We start from the raw sequence: 21,934 nt of genomic DNA, 5'->3' as shown, positions 1-21,934 counted from the left end.
ATCAAAGTCATCCTTAGGTTTTGACTTACTAAAAACCACTACTTTAGTCTTAGCTTCATTTACAACAAGATTCCACATATTACAGTACTCACTCATCTTAAAGCAGGCCTAGCCATTACTCACAACAGTTAATCTATTTTGAGCATTTTCACTAAAACCTGTATCTTATACATAAAAGGCAAACCAGTCAGTTCAACAAAATCAAACTGGTTTAGACTGAGAATTTAATAACACATAGATCTATGCCATATTTTATTTTTCTAATCTCAAAATAAGAACAAGGTGATGGAATAATTTGACTTAATAGAGTGACATTATGTTTACATTTTAAGTACCAAATTGAGCTTAATTATATATTTCAAAACACCAATTGTTATAATGGTGATTGACCAACAGTTGAAATGAGACAATGTCTAGGATAAAATATAAATCTGCTGTATAAACTAAAATGACTGTCCTACTATTTTTCTATCAATTGAACAATAAAGGATTGGTAAACTCCTATGGATATTTACAGAATTTGCGAAATTTCCGAGAGCCACTTGAGTTAATATATTAATTTAACCGTTCATGCAAAGTTAATTATAAAATTGAAAAGAATTATGGCTAAATGTAAACTTATTTTGACTTTCACCTGCTTACAAGCTATAAAATCCTGACAGGAACATTGGATTCTTTCAGACGATGAAGCTTTCCAGCTAGGTTACTGAACGTCTGTGGTTCTACTCAGGTGCCTGTTTGTGCCTGAAACAATGCAAGGGAGGGCACCTGAGGTCTTCCTTCACCAGTAAAGCTGGAACGTTGCCATATGACCTGTTATGTGTCAGTGTGAGGTAAAAACCAATCAAACAAATAAAACCTTAGATGGGTATAATGTCACTTCAAGGTGACAATAAAACAAGAAACAAGACTTACCATCTTCCCTGTCTATGACCTGTTGTTGCGGTACCTCGAGGGGACGTCCCTCCTCTTCATCCTCCACGTCTGGCATTCTAAACACTGGGGTTTCAGGGGATAGAGGCATTACTTTCACTTGTAACATGTTCTTCACCTTCATTGCCATCTATAACATTCATTATAATTAACAAGATTGGGGAAAAAACAATGGACTTAGGTGAAAAAAAAAATAGTTCCTAGTCCAATCTAAGTATAATGAAAAAAGTAGTTCTTCAGTCTTAATGCACAGGAAAAAGTAGTTCTTGAACCAAAGTGGTAATGAGGCAAAAACATTATTAGTGTTAGCTCAAGTTGTCAGTATACTTTTTTACTTGACTGGTCGCCATCCTGAATAAAGATCTTATAAATAAAGTAGGCACACATTTAGGTAAGGTATCATATTTATAATAAGTATATAACATGGCAATATATGATTACTGTAAATAATTCTACCTTTCTTCCAATCACCGTTACAGTTGTTGTTTTGTTGTTGTTTTTTTCATTTACTTTTTAAGTGTTAGATGTGAAAAGTAGGATAATATTCAAAAATCCTTCAACAATTTAATTATTTGGTATAAAAATGTTGTTAGATTATTTACCCTAAATGCTTCAAAAAGTTCCTCCTGACTTCCAATAGAAACCTGTGAAAAATAAAATAAACAAGATTGCATTTGAGAAAAATGCTATGCCACCGCATAAATACAACACTAAATAGTAGTGTAGGAACAGATTTTTTTTTGTTTCTATGCAATTGAAGATTGTCATAATGCATAGATCCCTGACCTATCTAATTCTTATTATCAGATTAGTGGTTAAATCTATTGTTAATCCAATAAAAGATCAGAGTAGGAATATATCAATGCACTTGAGTCTGGTGAATTTGGTGGTGAAGGTCATATTTCACACAGCCTAAATTTCATGACTACATCAAAGGACAACACAGTTAGACACTTTTGTCAAAATCTAGGTCAGCTGATATCACAACACAATGTTTCATGCAAAATATCTAACCTCTAGCATTCGTCAATTGCTAGAAAATTTTTTTTAAAGTTTTTACTATAAGTTTTTACTATATACATATAAGGAAAACCAATGACCCCCGGGGCGGGGCCGATTTTGACCCCAGGGCTATAATTTGAACAATCTGGGTAGAGGTCTACCATACAATGCCTTATGCAAAATATCTAAGCTCTAGGCCTTTTGGGTCTTTACAAGAAGGTATTTTAAGTTTTTACTATATGTACATATAGTGAAAATCAATGACCCCCGGGCCGGGCCGATTTTGATCCCAGGGCTATCATTTGAACAATCTTAGTAAGGGTCTACCAGACACTGACTTATGCAAAATATCTAAGCTCTAGGCCTTTTGGGTCTTTACATGAAGGTATTTTATGTTTTTACTATATGTACATATAGTGAAAATCAATGACCCCCGGGGCGGGGCCGATTTTTACCCCAGGGCTATAATTTGAACAATCTTGGTAGAGGTCTACCAGACAATGCTTTATGCAAAATATCTAAGCTCTAGGCCTTTTGGGTCTTTACAAGAAGATTTTTTAAATTTATTCTTATAATCCCTTTTGGTTGCCATGGCAACCAGATTTCTGCATGGAATGAAATTCTTTGAACAACTTTGGAAGCCCTTCACCCAAGGATCAATCCTGCCAAGTTTGGTTGAAATTGGACAAGTGGTTTTTCACAAGAAGATTTTTGAAGTTCACTATATAACCTATATAACACACACACACACAAACAAACACACACACAGGTGAATCGCTATATGCCACCGCATCGCAGATGCTGCGGTGGCATAAAAACATTCTTATAATAACTATAGAATCAATTTATAAAAGCTTTTTAATTTAAACCTCAACCTTAACTGTCAGGCACTATATTTGTCCAGAGTGTCATCTAATTCATAGTAATCATACATGTGAACTCTCCCACTTTAAGTGTGAGACTCACACTTTCTGCAGACATATTTTCTAAGATTTTTCTTAAAGCAAGGGGTATTTTCACAAATTAAAGAAATCTCCCTATTTTTGATGACAGAACTTCCTTCTTTGTTTATTGCAAATTCTAAAATCTCCCTCTTTTTGAAGAAAATCTCCCACTTGATCATCAAAAAAAGTTCACATGTATGAGTAATTGTTTAAACTACATGTCATGCATCTAGAATGAGCAAATTTTTGTTTTTATATCAAAAAACAATTAAAAACAAACATAAAGAAAATTACATCAGAAGTTAAAGAAATGTACAAATATTGAAAATCAGAAAGTATTTTTCATGTTGCAATTTTCATTACTAGTACATGTAATTAAAATGAACCTTATACACTTATCTATCAGATTTACTGGTCACCTTGTTTATTGTTTTAACTTTATACATCTTGTTATTTTCTTCAATCTTGAGATACTAGAATTAAGTAGTCAATAGTTGACCGACCAATCAAAGTCTTTTTTAGAGTGGTCTTCAGCTTTTATTTTCTGTTGGAAAAACAATTAAATTCTGTGTTGTTTCAAACTAAGTATTTCAGTAATTTAATCTTGGAAAATGCATTGTAGTTCTGTTCAGCCTTCTTCAAAAAACAGTGTTCCGAGATGTTCGTTTCACAAAATTGAAGATCAGGAAACAAATCGTCCACTTTACTAACTTAAATATAGAGAGCAAACCATTAGAGGTATCAAGAGGGTTTTTTTTATTGGTAATGTATTTTATCATTGGCAAATTTCATTTTCCACCTTAATTCTTTTAATTTGACAATAACAAGTACATGTATATGAAACGGTTTTTCTAAAAATAATGTATTTGAGCCGCGTCATGACAAAACCAACATAATGGGTTTGCAACCAGCATGGATCTAGACCAGCCTGCGCATCCGTGCAGTCTGATCAGGATCCATGCTGTTCGCTATTAGTTTCTTTACTTGTCATAGGGTCTGTAAGCGAAAAGCATGGATCCTGATCAGACTGCGCGGATGCGCAGGCTGGTCTGGATCCATGCTGGTCGCAAACCCATTACGTTGGTTTTGTCGTGATGCGGCTCATTTAACCTTAACAAAAGCTGAAGGCTGTGTTAAAAGTATGGTGACATGACATCACTCATGTAGTATACAAATTATCTAACTTATCTTTATAGGTGAATACCAAAAGTTTATAGTAAAAATGTTAGTTTTATCTCCTAACATTTTATCTAACAGTTACCGATATCTATAAAGATACAAAGACTTATTAATCAATATAACTTCCCCATTTATATATATGTAATATTTTTGTTTTGTTTTTGTTTGTTTTTTTTATTTTACGCCTTTTCCCAACAGTGTAATATTTACAAAATAATACGAGCTTTGAAAGTTCTCGTTAAAAATATGAATATGTTGATATAGTAGTCATAATATTTCTGCCATAATTTATATTACACAGACTGATATTAATATCATTAATTATTCACAATTTTAAAAATACATTTATTTTAAATTTTAGGTTAAAACAAAATTGTTTAAAATTGGTTACGGTATTAAGTTATTTCATTTTACCAAGGCTCTGAATTGTATAAAAACGTAAATTATTACACTTGTGTAATAACCCTTTAATGCAACATCATTTGCGTTTTATATAAAAAGAGCATTTTAAAGCATAGTTGAGATAGCGTAACACTATAAGCAAGGAATTGAAAACCGTAAACTGTTCTTATTTTAGATATGTAAAAAATAGACTATTTTATTCATGTATATTCAATACTAAATTTATTGAACTTGTTGAATAAATCTATATTACCATATGTTCACCAGAGGCTCGCATAACATGATTTTATTCAACTCCTTATAGGGCCGGAAGGCAATAATCGGGCTGAAGCCCTCGGGGCCATTATTCATTTTGCGGGCCGATTATCACCTTCCTGCCCTACTCTGCCGTGTATTAATCTCTTTAATTTACTTGGTAGATTCAACAGTAGCATTTTTTTCTATTAATAAATACTAAGTCTTTGACATTTTTTTTCGTTGAAATTCCTGTCTGCATTTTTACTGTAGACTTATCTTAACAGTTCAGTAACTTCTACAGAGTTGTTAACTGTTTGTGTGTTAAAAGTACACTACTGTAGGATCTAGACGCAAGTTTTATTTTCATTTTTTTTCGGAATGAATTTGTCGTATTATTTCTTTAAATTTCAATAGTAATAAAACTGTGTTTGTACGAAATACGCTTAAGGTCTCATAATAAAATCAAGCGATTCGTACTGAAAACCTACTTTCACTTTTACAGTTAACTGTTTGATGACGTAAAATATGACGTCATTGTTTCAGTTTGTGCACCTGTACATGTTCGGCGGGCTGATAACTAGTTCTTGGCACCGGGCCCGGGTGCATGATGTATCTCCATTTAAAATATACATGTAGCTCTATGATTAAATGTAACCAATGAAAGCCATTATCTGAACCATCATGATCCTATGTAAACCAATCAAATTGGCCTCATTTTCATTTCCTTGAGTCCAAAAGTTACATATCAAATCCATATTGCACTCAAAGTAACTGTATCTTTCATATGATACAAAAAATACCTTTGGTGTTTTTGTGTTGTTTTTTTTTAAATCTAAGATCTGTTCTCCTTAAGAATTGGTGGTGTGGAACATATTCACATCAGTTAAACTTATATTGGACTTGCCAAATAGAATTCAGTATTGTACTCAACAAAGTTTAATAACCTCATAAAATACAATGTATTAATTACTAAGAAGTTTTCTGTGTATTAAGTGCAACAACCACAAAGTTACAAATCCCTGTCACAGCAGCACATTCTTACAAGACTACCTTAAAATTGTTCCGGAACATTGATATTGTATTTTGTATTACATTACAACACTACAATCAGTTTCAGTTGAATAATTGCCAACTTGTATCATTATACCATTATTACAATAATACTCTTTCATTGGTTAATGTAAAGATGATCAAATCAACAAGGAAGTCAGCCAAACTATCAATTCTTTCATATTTTATATGATTTTAAATTTTGATATCTGTCAAAACCTAGATTTTTTTTTTACTTCATCTTAAGTCAATAAAACTATCAATTCTTTCATATTTTTTTATTATTTATTTATTATATATTTTGATAACTGTCCAACCTAGACTTTTTGTACTTCATCTTTCCACTTCTTCAAAATTTCTCACGTTTTTACAATAAAAATTATGTATATTAAAGTTTTATAAACAAGATGACCATAATGGCCCTTAATCGCTCTCATGAGGATTTATTTTACATGAAAAAAAGATTTTATTATTTGGCCATTTCAATTAAGTTTCATCAAATTGTGAATAGTTGAATTGTAGGAGATGTTGGTTAATTTTACTAACTTTTAGTTTGATTGTGTAGGAAGTTTAAACTAGACATACTCTGGAATTCTTTCCAGGAACCAACAAGTACTGTAATGAGTAATGAGTGTGAAGTTTCCTAATCTAGGAAACAACGGCTCTTCCCTGATAGGACTTTAACCCACACAAGATTACTGGTCCGTCCCGAAAACCACTCGGACATATGTTGTTTAAGTCTTAAAATGTTTAGCATAAACTCAGCCATCTTGCTCAATAGAACAAAATGATTTTTTTGTCATATGATTAATGGACCTTAACTATTCCACAGTTTAAATATTTCTTAAAGATAAGAAAATGTTAGTACAATTAAGTCCATAGTGCAGGAGTATTTATAATGTGACCAGACTTTAACTGAAATACTGTCAAAACTGGGGACTTATACAAAGTCCATCCCCCACCCACCAAACACAACAGGGAATAAATATGTAATACATAGTTCTATATTGACTTAGCATTTAAGCTGATCAGTAGTCGCCGTACCATATGCACAGGTGAACGTTGCGTGGCCATGACTTACACTATACCCACGTTCCCCCTCTACAACCCAAAACCTTTAAAAACATCATCCAAACATCATACGTATTGACAGGTGATGTTCACCTGTGACTGTATGTTTTTGCATAAAATCAAATATTCAGCAAGAAGGACAAATTGTCACAGACATTTGCTACTATATTGATTATTACCAAGACTAAGTTCTCAGAAAATCAAATACAAACTTGATAATTATGATCTTATCTAACAGACTACAGCATACCTCGTCATTGTCCACATCCATGTAACTGACATTAACCCTGTCACTGTCAAGTCTTGCCTTAAACTGAAATACAAGTAAAAATATGAAACATAAAAAGTATCTATTTAAAGTGTTTTTATGACACTGACAAGGTTAAAAAAAAATATGATAAACTTTTACTAGTGGATAATGTTATTAGGTTTGCTACTACGTATTTTATTTTAGAAACATAAGGAAACATCTGTTCTTCTAAAAAACCTTCTAAGGAACCTTCAGGCGCCCTTCTGTGCATTATTCCAGGCATAAACAGGCATATGAGTAAAACAACCAACATTCTGTAAGCTAGCTGGATAGCTTTCTCAAAAAAAAGAATCCAAAGTAGGCCTATTTGTTGGGATTCAGACACACAGCCCTAAGGGGTCAACAACCATAACCATTTGACCCCTTTTATTTTTTCTAAACATGCTGATTCATAATAATTGCATCAATAACAATTTTATTTTTATACATGTGAAGACTGGACCAACTGGGCTATCAGACAGCTTACACACTTTCTCCCCTCACAAGTGAACAATTCTAGACTGTGTTACTCTCACACTGCCTAAATTTCAAAATTTATCCTTGAACTTCAGTGAAACAGAGACAGAATAAACTTGGAGCTTACTACAGCCACAGCCCCAGACTGGGAGCCAAATGTCATAGGGTGAGAAAGCTATGCAGCCCAATTGGTGGCAGGCCCTACTCAAATTTGTGACCCTCAGAATAATAAATGAACTAGACTGTTAGACATAGAATGTGTAATTTGAAAATTTTCTAAAACCTGCTAGTGTCTAAAACCTGCTAGATCTAGTGTTTTATCAACTAGTTGTACCGGATTTTATTATTGGTTTAATAATAATACAGTCTGACTAGTGCTAGCATCTTTCATGTTCAATATGTTTTTTAAACATAAATTAAGACACATTGTTCAAGGGCATTACAGTGTTACTTACCTTCTGTACAGTGTTACAATCACATAACAAATGATTATGAATATGCAAGTCAAAATCTTATACTGCAGGACCCTGCTGAAATAGTTCATTTTAATTACTCTGATCATATTATTGAAACCAACTAACGATAATTTTGATCAATATTTTGATTGTTTGACGATGTGTGAGAGATCGAATCTCAGAAAATAGTGGGTTGCCCTTCAAAGAAATTCACTTACAATAAAGAAAATCAAATTAGTATACTAAATGACAATGAAAAAAAGGAACTGAAATTTATGTGATATCAGCTGATCAAAATTTTGTTTTGTCACAGAAATCCACTTACCATGGCCTCTAAATCCGTCCAGACAGTGTTGTATGAAATCTCAAGCATGTCAACAAACTCCTCATCCCCATTGTAACAAACTGACATCAGTACATTCTTCGCCATTTTTCTGTTATAGCTGTATTAATCGCTGCGTCAAAGAATTTGTTTCTGTTTCACAAAGTAGCCATTTTTCTGTTGATATCTGACCGAAGTACTATGTTTATATCAAGTCACGTGACTGAGAAAAAATATAGTGCACAATTTAAATGCAGTTCGCAAACATTTACTGATAACTAAATGTATTTAAAATTCCTTTGAGTGACAGATATAGAAACAATTAATGTGCAAGCAAATAATTGAATTGATTTGACACAATTGCAAATTCATTAGCGGAATGATACGGGCACTTGTCACACGTGTCTTTAATGTAAATAAACATGACGTCAAAATTACTAACTGTCACGTTCCAAAATTTTTAAGTAGGCTTGATCTGCTATGATCGAAAATATTTCAAAACTTTTTACGTTGATGACATTATACTTCATTTTTTTTAATGTCACCTTTTTTATTTCATTTATACTAAAATCATAGATGATATTTAACATGTATACAACGGATCCATATACGTATTAAAAAGCAGCTAGATTACTTTTTTAGTCCTTTAAGCTGCAGTTTTTAATCTTTAGCTTACGGTTTAATTAATAAATTTATGTTTACAATAATGAATTTACGTTAGCTGGAATCGTAGGCCTATTACGCCAAAATATATAATGCATCATTTCGTACATTTTGTAAATGTTTAATTGTTGGTTCATATAACTTGTCATCGGCTGAAGACCGAAGATAAGACAAAACAATAATAAAAACTTATTAAAGTTCAGATGCCAGATTATAGTCAATTTTTAAAATACAAACCCTTAGACCATGCGGTAATTGCACCTTTAGAACCAGCCCTTTAATTCTATATATATGTTTTTTTTATATTTATTGTTTGATTGATTTCATTTTTATTTAATCATTTATTTATTTTTTTGTATCCGATTTGCAGATTTGTCCCCATGTATTATATATTGCAGTAAACTTGTCCATTATTGACAATGCATTGCATATAGCATATAACATTTTCATACAATTAAAAAATATGACATTAAAGTGTAATTTTCATTAAGTTTATTTATAATAAATATGGTGGACTTGTATTGTATGTCATGTTCGTTCAATTTATGTTAAATATAATTATGACTGGTTGTATAATTTAAGCTAATAAATTTTAGACTTCAAAACATTTCAAACTCGATCCTTAATTAGAATGACTATAGTGACTATGTAAATCCTACATGTATTTCACGAATAAATGTCCGTTGCAAATTCTTTGCCACACTAAATGTATGTTACTTTGTACGTACGTACGTACGTACGTACGTACATACGTACGTATGCATGTTAATTAGAGATTATTGTAGATACGTACGTAGAACAAGGCTATTAAAGGATATTCCCCATTATTTCTCCAGGCCATACCCTGACATAATATAGCTATAGAACATTTAACTTTATGAAACTATCAACCAATCAAAGTTATTTCTAAACGTACAGTAATATACAGTAAAACGACTCCTTACTGATAAGATTTGTTTTAGCACAAATATTGTAATGAAACGACATGTCAGAAAAAAAAATGGCATAAGCACAATCCCCACGGTATTCACACTAACACAAGGGATAACACAAAAAAAGGTATACTCCCATTTCCTCCATTGTGGTTCTAAGAAAATCCACACTGGATAAAAATAAAGGAAGATGGCTAAGAAATCCTATTAATGATGGAACAATTTTTCAAGTTGTATTTATTTTCTGACAAAATCAAAGCGTTACCTCAGTGCAGTAACGGAATAAGTCGTTCGATTAATTCTATGTTTAATAGGAGTTAATTAGTTATTGCATTAAGGTGAACTATTTTCTTTGTGTTGGACCTACGTTTTATACTTTGGCCCTAAACCATTTTTAACTTACAAAACAGATGGTGATTTGTGACCACACCCTATGAAATAGCAGGGGCATGTCTCTTAGAATTTTGAACCCCGCCCTGCGAAGACAGCCGGTAAATATTTGCTTTAACCCATGTACTACAACGTCGGTGACCTAGGTTTATTATATGCAACATAACAGATAAATGTATCCGACAATGATGTACTAGAGCCTCCTCCAATATCGATTTGACAGTTGTGTATATGTCCATTATAGATATAGTTCAGTATTGCACTCATCAATGCATAATAACCTCATAATACAGGTTCAAATAGAAAAGCTTCTTTATAAACAAGTTTTATGATATTATCAATTAGACTTAAAGTGCAGTCATCACATTTTTTAAGTTAAAGGCCAATCAAGCTTCAAAAATGCAAACAATTAATTTTAAAGCTTTTGATTTTTGGTTCCAAAAACTACACCTCGGCCATAATGCTGAATCAATAATGCTGTTCAATTTGAGTGTTTGTGCATAGCAGTTTTTCAAGTATTTTGTCTGGAAGTAAAAAACCACTTTAACAACTTTTTTGCTTTATATCAAATTGTGTAATTAACACACCAGACAGTATTTACTTCATGTGGTAATCATCTGAGGCTAAATGTACCTCGCAGCCTTTAACATGTGCAAATCAACTTTTACAACAAAAACTGTAAAACTTTGGACATTGTCATTCCATTACCCTACATAAACCATAAGGGACTTTGTTACCAGTATAATACAGTATGTTCTGACTCTTTAATGTTGGTATTCCTATTTTGTTTTTTGTTACTGAAAATCGTGTCACTTAAAATTTGTATGTACTGTTCACAATAAAACAAGAGCTGTCAGTAGGACAGCATGCTCACCTATTCTCAGGGGCTTAATATTGTAAAAAAATCTCTATACAGTGACCCCATGCTGTACACGGTTGAGATTGTGAACACGTGTGCAAAGTCATGTCTATGGATTATCTGATGTGGTACACAAACTTTAACGTAAATTTCAAGTAAAAAAAAAAGGGGGCATAAATCTGTCAAAATGCTTTAAAGAGTTACCTCATGTGTACAGGTTGGGGTCCTAATGGTGAACAAGTGTGCAAAGTTTCAAAGCAATATGTCAATGGACTCTGAAAATACATGAGGTAGTATGCAAACCTTAACGTAAATTCCAAGTCGAAAAGGGGGCATAATTCTGTCAAAATGCTTGATAGTTACCTTCTCCTGTGTACAGATGAACAAGTGTGCAAAGATTCAAACCCATATGTCAATGGACTTTGAAAATATTTGGGGTGGTATGCAAGCTTTAACATAAGTGGTTACGCAGACACTCAGGGGACTAGGATAGCTCTCCTAATTCTTCGAATAGTCGAGTATAAAAGCTGGACAAAGCTATAATGTAAGTACTGCAGACTACACATGAAACTGGAAGATTTCTGGTGCCAACTCAACAATATCTAAATTCTCAATACATCGTACCACAAGTTTTCATGAAGCCTTAAAATCAAAACAGACTATATATAGAGTTTAAATTATCATTTTTTATTATTTTTTTTATTTTCAACAATTAGAGATCAGTTTCAAATTATTTGTCTTATTTTTTTTTTTTCAAACATATAACAATACATGTAATATGTACTCAAGCCTTTAGTCATGGTTAAATGAATTGAGCCGCGTCATAACAAAACCAACGTAATGTGTTTGCGACCAGCATGAATCCAGACCAACCTGCGCATCCGATCAGGATCCATGCTGTTCGCTTACAAACTCTATTACAAATAGAGAAACTGATAGCGAACAGCATGGATCCTGATCAGACTGCGCGGAAGCGCAGGCTGGTCAGGATCCATGCTGGTCGCAAACGCATTATGTTGGTTTTGTCATGACGTGGCTCAATTGTATTATTGCTGTTCTAGCTAATCTGAACTACTTTCAGGTAAGTTTCATGGAACTAACCACTTCTAGTGCCGTAATAGGACATATTGTTGTGACCCCTGCGACCCCTAGGTAGAGAGACAGACACAAGAAACATTAGACCACTTCTCCCATTATTTTCATGCTGTTCAATATAAGCCTGGAACCATCTTTCCAGATGTCAGGAATTGATAGTTTTATTTGTTCAAAATAATGTATGAGAAAGAAAATAACATTATGAATTATGTTGAAATTCTGGCAAATCATTAATTGTTCACAATCATTTTTTTTTCAAGCAGGGATCATCTGACATTTTAGTGATTTGCTAAAAATGTTATTTATCTGGCTTCAGTATTTATAATCTGGATACATGATTTCCATCATCGATTACCCACGGTATATATTACATACATACAGCATCATCTAGATAATGTAGAATGTACCTACTATATACACGGTGGGTAACCTACTATATACCGTGAGTAACGTACTATATACACGGTGGGTTACGTACTATATACCGTGGGTAGCAACGATGCAAAATTTCTTGTCCATGTAACGTTATTTTGATCAAATTTTATAAGAAATCGGAAAACCACAGAAGTATAGCAATCAGAAATTTTTCACACCAGGGTAAACTTTGAAGTGTGAAAAACAAAATGTATTCACTATTAAAATTTATAATTAGTCTAGGAATGTGGTCATTTTCAAGCAAATTTGTGCATCAAAACAATTTGAATATTCATTAATATATGATACATATGAAGAAGTCAATATGAAGAGCATAGGTCTACGGGTTTAAATGTCTACCCTTAGGTAAGGATTATGGGTTCAAGCCCCAACTCTCAACACAGGTAAGAAACAACCTGTAAACTGCATGTAAATTAATATCATTTAACTGACGGTTCATCAAAAACTCTGAAATAATTTTTAAGAAATAGAATTTAGAGTTAACAATGTTTTATTGGTACCTCTAAATATGGCTTATGAATCAGTAACTTGGATTAGACAAATTATAATTATAGCTTATTGACTTATAAAACAAAATGAGACATTAATTGAATATCAAATATATTCAGTATTAGATCAGGGTCCAAGAAATTTTCTAAGCTCAAACTCAGATCTCAGGTATTTGATTGGTCCAATTACCAGTACAGAATGTGCACTGACCAATGAAAATTCAGAGATCTGTGACACATCTTAGAAAAAAAAAAGTTTTATCACACCTAAGCCCAGGTATTTTAGAATTATCAATCACAAATTTCAATACATTCAAGTTAATTGTAGTTTACCCCTTCCAAATTTAATTATTGATTAATTGACATAAAATATCTTCAGCCTTTAGACATTAAACTTCAATTAAAAAAAAACATTGTACATGAAAAATTGCATTTCTGCTAACAATTTAAAACTAATTAAAATCTGACATAAACACATATTCAGAACAAATAGTTAAATGGTATAAATTAGATAGATCAAGATTGTATTGTAAGTAAAACACAATTTATTGCACTTTCTATTAATGTCATGTTCACGATCAATTTCAAATACATAAAATGATTTCTGATTGGTCTGCTGTCCTAACACACAAGATACTTTAAACCAATCATCTTTAACCTTGCCTCCTGATTCTTTTCTCATTTACATATTACATTATGTATGTAGAGAGTAAAATGTTTCAACCCATCAAGCATGTGATGCTTTCTCCTACCAATCACATTCTTCCTTAATTCATGATCATCTTTTTTCCAGAAATTCTTCAAACAGCAACATTTATCATTCAAAAACAAATCAAAAGTCTTGAAAGTCTATATTGCTGTTAAATTCTGTCCCTAGCTTTTTAGTTAGATACTCCCAAAACTCAGTCCTTATAATTTCAACCAATGAGGGCAGCTGTTACAAACTTATTAGATTGATTCAAATGTATGCCGTTAATTTTAACCAATGACAACACTTGTTTTAAAACAATCTGTTTGATTCTAACACACCCCTATATTTTTAACCAATGAGAACAGCTGTTTTAAAACAATCAGTTTGAATCCATCTTCTGATTGGCTAATTCCAGAGTAAGTTCTTGTCTTTCAGATTCCTCATCATCATCTTCATCATCATTATCATCTCCAGCAAATTCTAGAGCAGCTGATGGCATTCCTTCAATACTAATATGTACCATATCATCATCTTCTTCCACTGTGAATTTAGCTTCATCGCCAACTATATGACCGTCAGAGTCTAACATTTTCTTGTTGTGTGTGCGTTTATGTTTAGACAAGTGATCTGATCGCATAAATTTCTTACCACACTCTTCACATGCAAACTTTTTCTCACCTGAAAAAAAAAACAAAAACAAGATAAATATTTAAAGCCACTAAAAAATAATGTTCCGACATTATCACCATCTAACATAGGTCTCTAGGTCTCTTTGTTAACACTGACCAATGAAAATTCAGAAAAAAAAGTTTTATCACACCTAAGCCCAAGTCATCATTTTCAAACAATGAATGCTTTTCAAATTTTTTCTTCTTATTTTCATGCAGCTTACCTTTGCCTTAGTCAATATGCAAAATTTCAAGAACAAATTTAGAGTGGATAGTGTTTTTTTCCCCATTGCTTCTCTTAACGACTACCTGTATATTTTTTCTTAAAAATTGGCCTATTCTTTATGAATTTAAAGTACCTTTATTTTCATTGAAAAAAATTAACAGAAATGATATAAGGAACTGCATGTAATTATGTATTGTATTCAACAATAAAAAAAAAAACATTATCCAGAAGTAAAAATAAGTATTCATTAACGTATGTATAAGTTATCTGCCCTTTAAATGACCTCAAATAAGTAGAAAATTCTGATTCAGGGACAGGTAACTCAAAAATGAGGACGGTGGCCCCAATTTTTTTTTCGCTTCAAATGTTTCTGTTTCATATTCTAACAACATGCCAAGTTTAAAGAAATTCTATAGAACAGTTTTAATTTTGCCTATATGTCTATATTTTGTTTGTTTCATTTTACGCCTTTTCCCAACAGTATTTCAGTCATATAGGCGATATGTCTATATGAAAATTCCTGAAAACGTCCTTAACATGTTTATACCTGTATGTGTCCTTTTATGTCTCTGTAATTCATCAGATCTTGTAAAACGTTTACCACAAAACATCCAGTTACATACAAATGGTCTCTCACCCGTGTGCCACCTGTTAAAATAGAACAATTATAATTGATTTTCTGTTTGTTTGATTGGGTTTAATGTCACACTGACACAGTATAGGTCACATGGCGATGTTCCAGCTTTACTGGTGGAGGACGACATTATTTCAGGCACAGGAGTAGAACCGCCTAAGTTCCGTAAGCTAGCTGGGTAGCTTCCTCACATGAAAAAAATCCTTGTCAGGATTTGTACCCACAGCAAGTGGTTTGAAGTCAATGACAATAACCATTCACCCACGGAAACCCCATAATTGTTAAAAATCTATGATATTTTGCGTATTATAATACTCTGTCACCCTGGAAAAAACTTGAACATTGACAAAACAACTGAACATTATAATTGTTAATAAACAAAGACTAATTTATCAAAAATAAATCATTATTCACAATATTTCTACTCAGTTTATACAAAGTATGCTGATTTGTTGTCCTTTAAATATACTGCTACATGTATATATATTCCACATGCTTAAAACCTGAAGATAGTAGCACTGAATGTGATATTATTTGTTATGAAAATAAAGTATTTTGGCTTTCATACAAAATAATAAACCACTATTAATGGTACTAAACAGAAGCAAAAGACGGTTGGGTTAATTGGCCGATGAGTAATTTTTGGAAGGACACCAAAAATATATTATTTTTATAAAATTAAAAATTATTATGAGGCATAATGGGCCTTTAATTTAAAATTGTCGAATATCACAGAAAATCAGAACTTTTTAACCTGTATCTGGTGAATTATGTTTTGGAGCAGTTCATTATCAATTCAGGGGAGCATATCAAGATGAAAATTCAGTGTCACACAACAGAATAGAATATGAGGTTTTTCTTGAAATAATGTACAGGGGAAGTAACTGAGGTCTTCCTCCATCAGGACATTCTGAATGTCGCTGTAGTTATAGTGCCATTGTCACTTAAAATCCAATCAAAAAAAAAAAAAAAAATCAGAAACATTGTACTTGTGACATCTCATTTTTTTAAGACTACTCACTATTTCATTATCCAACAGCAATTAGAAAGAATACAAGTTTAAAAAAATCAAGCTCTGAAATAAGATATTTATTCAGGAAAATTTTTGCTATCCTACCTTAGATGTGCCCGTAAGTGCGATGTTTTACCATATACTTTATTACAACCCTCCATGTGACAAATGTGAACCTTCTTTTTATTATCTCTGCAAGAGAAGATCATAAACATTTCACCAACTAAATAATTAAAAAAAAAAAAAAAAAAAACATAAAAAATATGTTTAAATTGTGGTGAATTATTATTCTGTTAATAGAAAATCATTTTGTGCATGAATTGTCATTATTATATATCTATATTGTTAAAACTAGAACTGTGTCCAAACGACACGGATGCCCCCACTGACAACATATATATGGTATATAGTGAAAAAATCAACTAAGGGCCATAATTCTGTTAAGGTTGTTCATGCCTGGAAGTTTAAGCAAAATCTGCCATCCGGATTAAGAGGAGTTACGTTCACAAAATTTCTATATGGTATATAGTGAAAAAATCAACAAAGGGCCAAAAGTCTGTTAAATTTGGTCGCAGCAAAAATTCCTTCCTTAACTACCATCTACACATTAAGGTTGTTCATCCCTGGAAGTTTAAGCAAAATCTGCCATCTGGTTTAAGAGGAGTTGCTTTCACAAAATTTCTTCATAGTATATAGTGAAAAAATCAACAAAGGGCCATAATTCTGTTAAATTTGGTCGCAGCGAAAATTCCTTCCTTTACTACCATCTACACATTAAGGTTGTTCATCCCTGAAAGTTTAGGCAAAATCTGCCATCTGGTTTAAGAGGAGTTGCGTTCACAAGATTTCAGGACGTACGGATGGACGGACAAGTGCAACGCTATATGCTCCCACTTTGTGGGGGCATAAAAAGGTTTCCAATTTGGGACATACTACGGTACCAATTTCCTTTTTCTATGTTTAAACTTTTGACACCCACCCCCTTCACTCTGCTTATTTTACTCTGTCTATTTCACTAACTGTACAACTGCAGCAAAGATGGCTAAACATATTTTAAACGTGATTTGGGACTCCTTGTTTTTCTGGCTTGGGAATCCTAGGACTCCCATCTTGAAAATCCAAGTGAAAACCCTGGCAATATGATCTTACTTTCAATGTTTTATGCAATAATACCTTGTTTATAACAAAAATGAAATCATTTCATATTCTTCACAAGCTTGAAGAAGTGTTAAGCAAATTGTAATAACACAAATATCTATAACTTACTTGTTTTCATTATTCTGACAGTTTGGACATGTACATGCAACACGTCGTAAACGTTTACCCGATGCAGGCGTGTCATTTGACACTTGTGATATAGGGGACATGAGGTTTGGAATGTTGAGGGGCGTGGCCGTCTGTGAAGCTCCCGTAGCAACCACCTGCCATTTAGAAGGGTCGTTGGGATCTTGTTGGATTGGTATTTGTTGACCTTGTGCTGTAAAATGAAAATATTACAACTATTAACAATGTGTTATATATGTTATCTTGGATCTCGGATATTGAAACTAATTGGCCATTTGTCTCTCACTGCTAATTGATTAAGAAATAATGTGGGATTAGTTTAGTTTTATATGAATTTATTTTAGTTTGATTTACTGGAAGCTATAAGCTTATTGAAACACTCTTGAATCCGTTCCTGGAACCAACCAGTACTAAGCAATAAGTGCAAAATATCAACGAAACAATGGCTTGTGCCTGGCTGGGTTCGAATCCACCCGGCCAACAATCCTTAGATCACTAGAAGCATTAAACAGAAGGTAAAAAATCAACTTGACAAGAAATTGTAAAACATAAGCATACATTTCAGTTAGATATCATGTTTGAGATATCTCATCTTGATTATTGATTCATTCAGAGTAACATTTGTTCTGTCGCCCTGGGATGTGATATCTATATACTGTTACTGTCTTACTGACCTGTTATAATTTGTGTGCCAGCGAGGTTTTGTATTTGTTGAACACCTTGAATTCCCTGCTGTCCCAAAACATTTATTGAGGTTAGTTGTTGAGGGCTCCCTTGAGTCCCTACAGGTCCTAGTGTTGTGAAATTACCTTGTGCGTTTAACGCCAATGTACCTAGACCTTGAATTCCAGACAATGGTGTCCCAATTATCTGCCCTTGAATAGGCTGTCCATTTATCATTTGAATGCCTTGAATTCCTTGAATGTTTTGAAAACTTTGCAAGTTCTGAAGAGGTTGGATGCCTTGCATGTTCTGAACCTGCAAGGGAAACTGTCCATTCTTCACATTACCTAGATTAATTATTTGATTTGGTGCAGCTACAACCTGTCCTTGATTGGCTATTTGAATATTTCCAAAATTTTGTCCAGAAATTCCTTGAATCATCTGTGGAGTTATTATATTTGATAAATTGGTTTGTTGTGGAGATGAGATGGTCGTCGTGGCATTTGTTGTTGTTGTCACTGAACTAGAATTCTGCGGCATTGAAGCAACTGTGATTATATTTTGACCGTTACTTATACTAGACTGTGAAGGAAAAACCGCAGCCTGCATATAACTTCCATTTCCAACTGGAATAAACTGCATTTGTGGAATAATATTTGCAGCCGCCGCTGCAGCAGCTATTGTCTGACCCTGCATGGACATATTTTGTAACTGGGACATTGACATGGAAGAAGCAGTTCCAGAAGTCGCTGTGGGTGTCGTGTTTGAAGTAGCACTTGATGTCTGAGCCTCCTTTTTGATCATCGCAGGTGTTTTTGGCGTTGAACTTTGATTCATTACCTCAATAAGCTGTGGCATTTGTGTTGCCTGCTGAACACTGGCAGACGTCACTGTCTGAGCGGAGCTGGCATTGGCTGTAGCCTGCGTCAAGTCTTGCAGCTGTTGAAACTGCTGCATCTGCACCGGCATGAATGTTGTCTGCCCGTTTGCCGACACCGGAACTTGCACAAAGTTCGGGAACTGCTGGATTTGTGGGAAGGTATTAGACTGCAGCTGTAATGGCTGAATTATTCCACCAGGCCGAACTGCCCCTATTGCCTGCACATTTCCTAGGTTACTCAAGTTCAAAACGTTACCGCCAAGATTGACCATACCTCCTCCACCCATATTTGCGAAAGCCATGTTTGCAGGCATTGCTGAAGCAGTTGGCACTTGGGCTCGAATAATCTGCCCGGACGGTGTCATTATTGGTATGGTCTGAAAAGCTTGTTGCTGTTGCTGTGCCAGATTAGTTTGAGTGGTTGAATCTTGACCCCCCTGTCCATCCATACTCACTGTCTGAAATTGTGGTACAGCATTGTAGGTAATCTGACCATTAGGACCTTGCTGTGCGACTATCTGAAGACCCCCTTGTGCTTGCTGCAAAATCTGCAATATATGTACAAAAATATATATATACATATCTATTGTTGGGTTTACTTAAGTTTTGTTTTTTTAACAGCATTTCAGTTATATGTTAATATACATGTATAATAATAACTATTACATTTTTTCCTAGACACTGCAACAATACTGACTTGTTTTTGCAAGAAACGTCCGACTTTTGCAAAAACCAAGTAAATCCATTGAAACAGCTGTAGTGGCCAAATGGTATCAGACACCTTGCCATCATGGGGGAGGGGGGGACACAAACCAATATGATTGTCTACCACTTACACCTAAAAGACCATGTTCACTGCCATAAAGCAAGCTCAAACAGTCTTGGAGATTTACTTTATTATACTGCAACCACAAGGACTACCTTATATAAAGTTGGTATCAACAGTTTTGCATCATATTTTATACACTTGAAACCTTGATGAAATCAATACGGCAAAAAACTTGAAGGCTTTATTATAGTAAATAATCTAACACGACCATCTGTCACATATTTCTGTTGTTTTTTTTGTTGTTGTAATAAGCAAAATTTGAATTGAAATATATAAATCAATGACTGTGCATGCAATTTTACGTTTAATGAATACAGTATACAAAAATCTGTAAGACAATTATACCTATAATTCACCTTTGTCTCATCCCCATAAAATAAATTTCTTTTTTTTTTAATAACTTTGTTAAAATGAATGTGCCTTCCTGTAAATAGATAGGGGGAAGGTACATGTATATAAGGTATATAATTAAATGTTTGGCCCAAAAAAAATCAAAGCTATTAAATAAAGAGGACCAATAAAACGATAATGCTATCAGATAGGCAGAGGCGTGTGTAGTTACATATCTTCCAAGTACATTTATCTGTGCCAGGGTGTGAAAATGTGTTGCACACCTGGGACCCTCAGAATACCGCTTTGATGCTTTATCGACTGAGATTATAATTCAGCAGCTATTAAAACATCTTCCCTTGAAATGAATGTGAGCAGTTCTAAACTTTTACTCTCATTATTAACATTTTGAGCCAAAGAAAAAAAGTAGTCTGAAAGACAGCTATATTTCGATACTTCCACTGCATTGGGCTTGAAATTGAATATCTTTCCTTGGGGATAAAACTTACTATCCACAACATTATAAGAACACTGTGCTATCATAGTATGGTGGTCCATGTTAATTTATAAAATCTTCTTAAAAGCGGAAAAGTAATAAACCAGTGCATTTGATCTCAAGTGTGTTCTCATTTATATGTTAAGGTGGTCATTTACTTTAAAAAACATTTCAGCAGAGTTGAGGACACTGATGCCATGTTTCCTTACTAACCACGAATTTAAACTTTTCACTTGTCTCCATAAATTAAAAAAAAAAATCAACAAACACACCCCCACTCCATCTTTCCAACTTGCTCCGCCCTGCTAACTACTATACGAAAAATTACGATATCTTAAGTAACATAAAACTGGCAGAAATCAAAAATATTTAATGTTGCAATTTTAATAATAGCTCTAAATTAAAATAATAACTGAACTTATGTCTTCATTACCTGTCCACCAGCTAAGGAAATAGCTCCTTGCATTTGGTTTTGTTTAGTTGGGTCTACCATTGTAGGAAGCTGTACCCACGAAGGGGCGATAACTTCTCCTGCCTGACCTGCGACTTGAACTCTGACACCTTGAACATTTTGTTGACCACTGCCATCTTCGTTTCCTATTTTACTGCACGTTTGGGCCAGTAATGCCAAAGGACTTTGTTGAACATCCTAAAACAAAAACATAAACGATGAAATCCATATGCTCGATATTTTATAAATTACAAGGCGGGGTTATAATCGCAGGCGGCGGTCTGCTTCTAAAAATAGCCTGCCTTCTTCGTCTCGCTCGGAAATTTCTTTTCGAAAATACAAAGATTATTCTAAATTATACATACCTGTCCAGCAGACTCGTTAGGCATATTTTCTCAAATAATTTCCTTATGATTTAAAATAAATAAATTCAATCTTTAATCTTAAATATTCCAAATATTTGCTGAATATTTAAATTAGTGTTCCGACATTTTTGTTTCTTTCTTGTTGACCTCGCCTTAGTTTGACGTCATGCCCTCCCCTTCTA

General features: G+C 33.5%; 2 protein-coding genes across 2 annotated transcripts; both read right to left on the bottom strand.

Annotated features, from left to right (window-relative positions):
* Positions 1 to 829: 829 nt before the first annotated feature.
* Positions 830 to 8,571, bottom strand: LOC132741055 (uncharacterized). Its single transcript, XM_060729139.1, has 4 exons — positions 8,365 to 8,571; positions 7,069 to 7,131; positions 1,536 to 1,577; positions 830 to 1,063 (listed from the first exon to the last, which is right to left on the bottom strand). The coding sequence occupies exons 1-4, from the start codon at positions 8,467 to 8,469 to the stop codon at positions 845 to 847; spliced, it is 429 nt and encodes a 142-aa protein (XP_060585122.1). The 5' UTR covers positions 8,470 to 8,571; the 3' UTR covers positions 830 to 844.
* A 3,300-nt stretch (positions 8,572 to 11,871) lies between these two features.
* LOC132741054 (transcription factor Sp4-like) lies at positions 11,872 to 21,934 on the bottom strand. The gene is made up of 7 exons (XM_060729138.1): positions 21,753 to 21,934; positions 21,370 to 21,585; positions 18,413 to 19,829; positions 17,721 to 17,931; positions 16,560 to 16,646; positions 15,356 to 15,456; positions 11,872 to 14,592 (listed from the first exon to the last, which is right to left on the bottom strand). The coding sequence occupies exons 1-7, from the start codon at positions 21,774 to 21,776 to the stop codon at positions 14,294 to 14,296; spliced, it is 2,355 nt and encodes a 784-aa protein (XP_060585121.1). The 5' UTR covers positions 21,777 to 21,934; the 3' UTR covers positions 11,872 to 14,293.

Source organism: Ruditapes philippinarum, unplaced genomic scaffold (genome assembly GCF_026571515.1).
Source record: "Ruditapes philippinarum isolate M1 unplaced genomic scaffold, ASM2657151v2 ctg698_1_1_1_1, whole genome shotgun sequence".
In the NCBI taxonomy this organism is placed as follows: domain Eukaryota; kingdom Metazoa; phylum Mollusca; class Bivalvia; order Venerida; family Veneridae; genus Ruditapes; species Ruditapes philippinarum.
The sequence above is the reverse complement of the archived record's forward strand: the minus strand, read 5'-3'. Positions and strand labels throughout refer to the sequence as shown.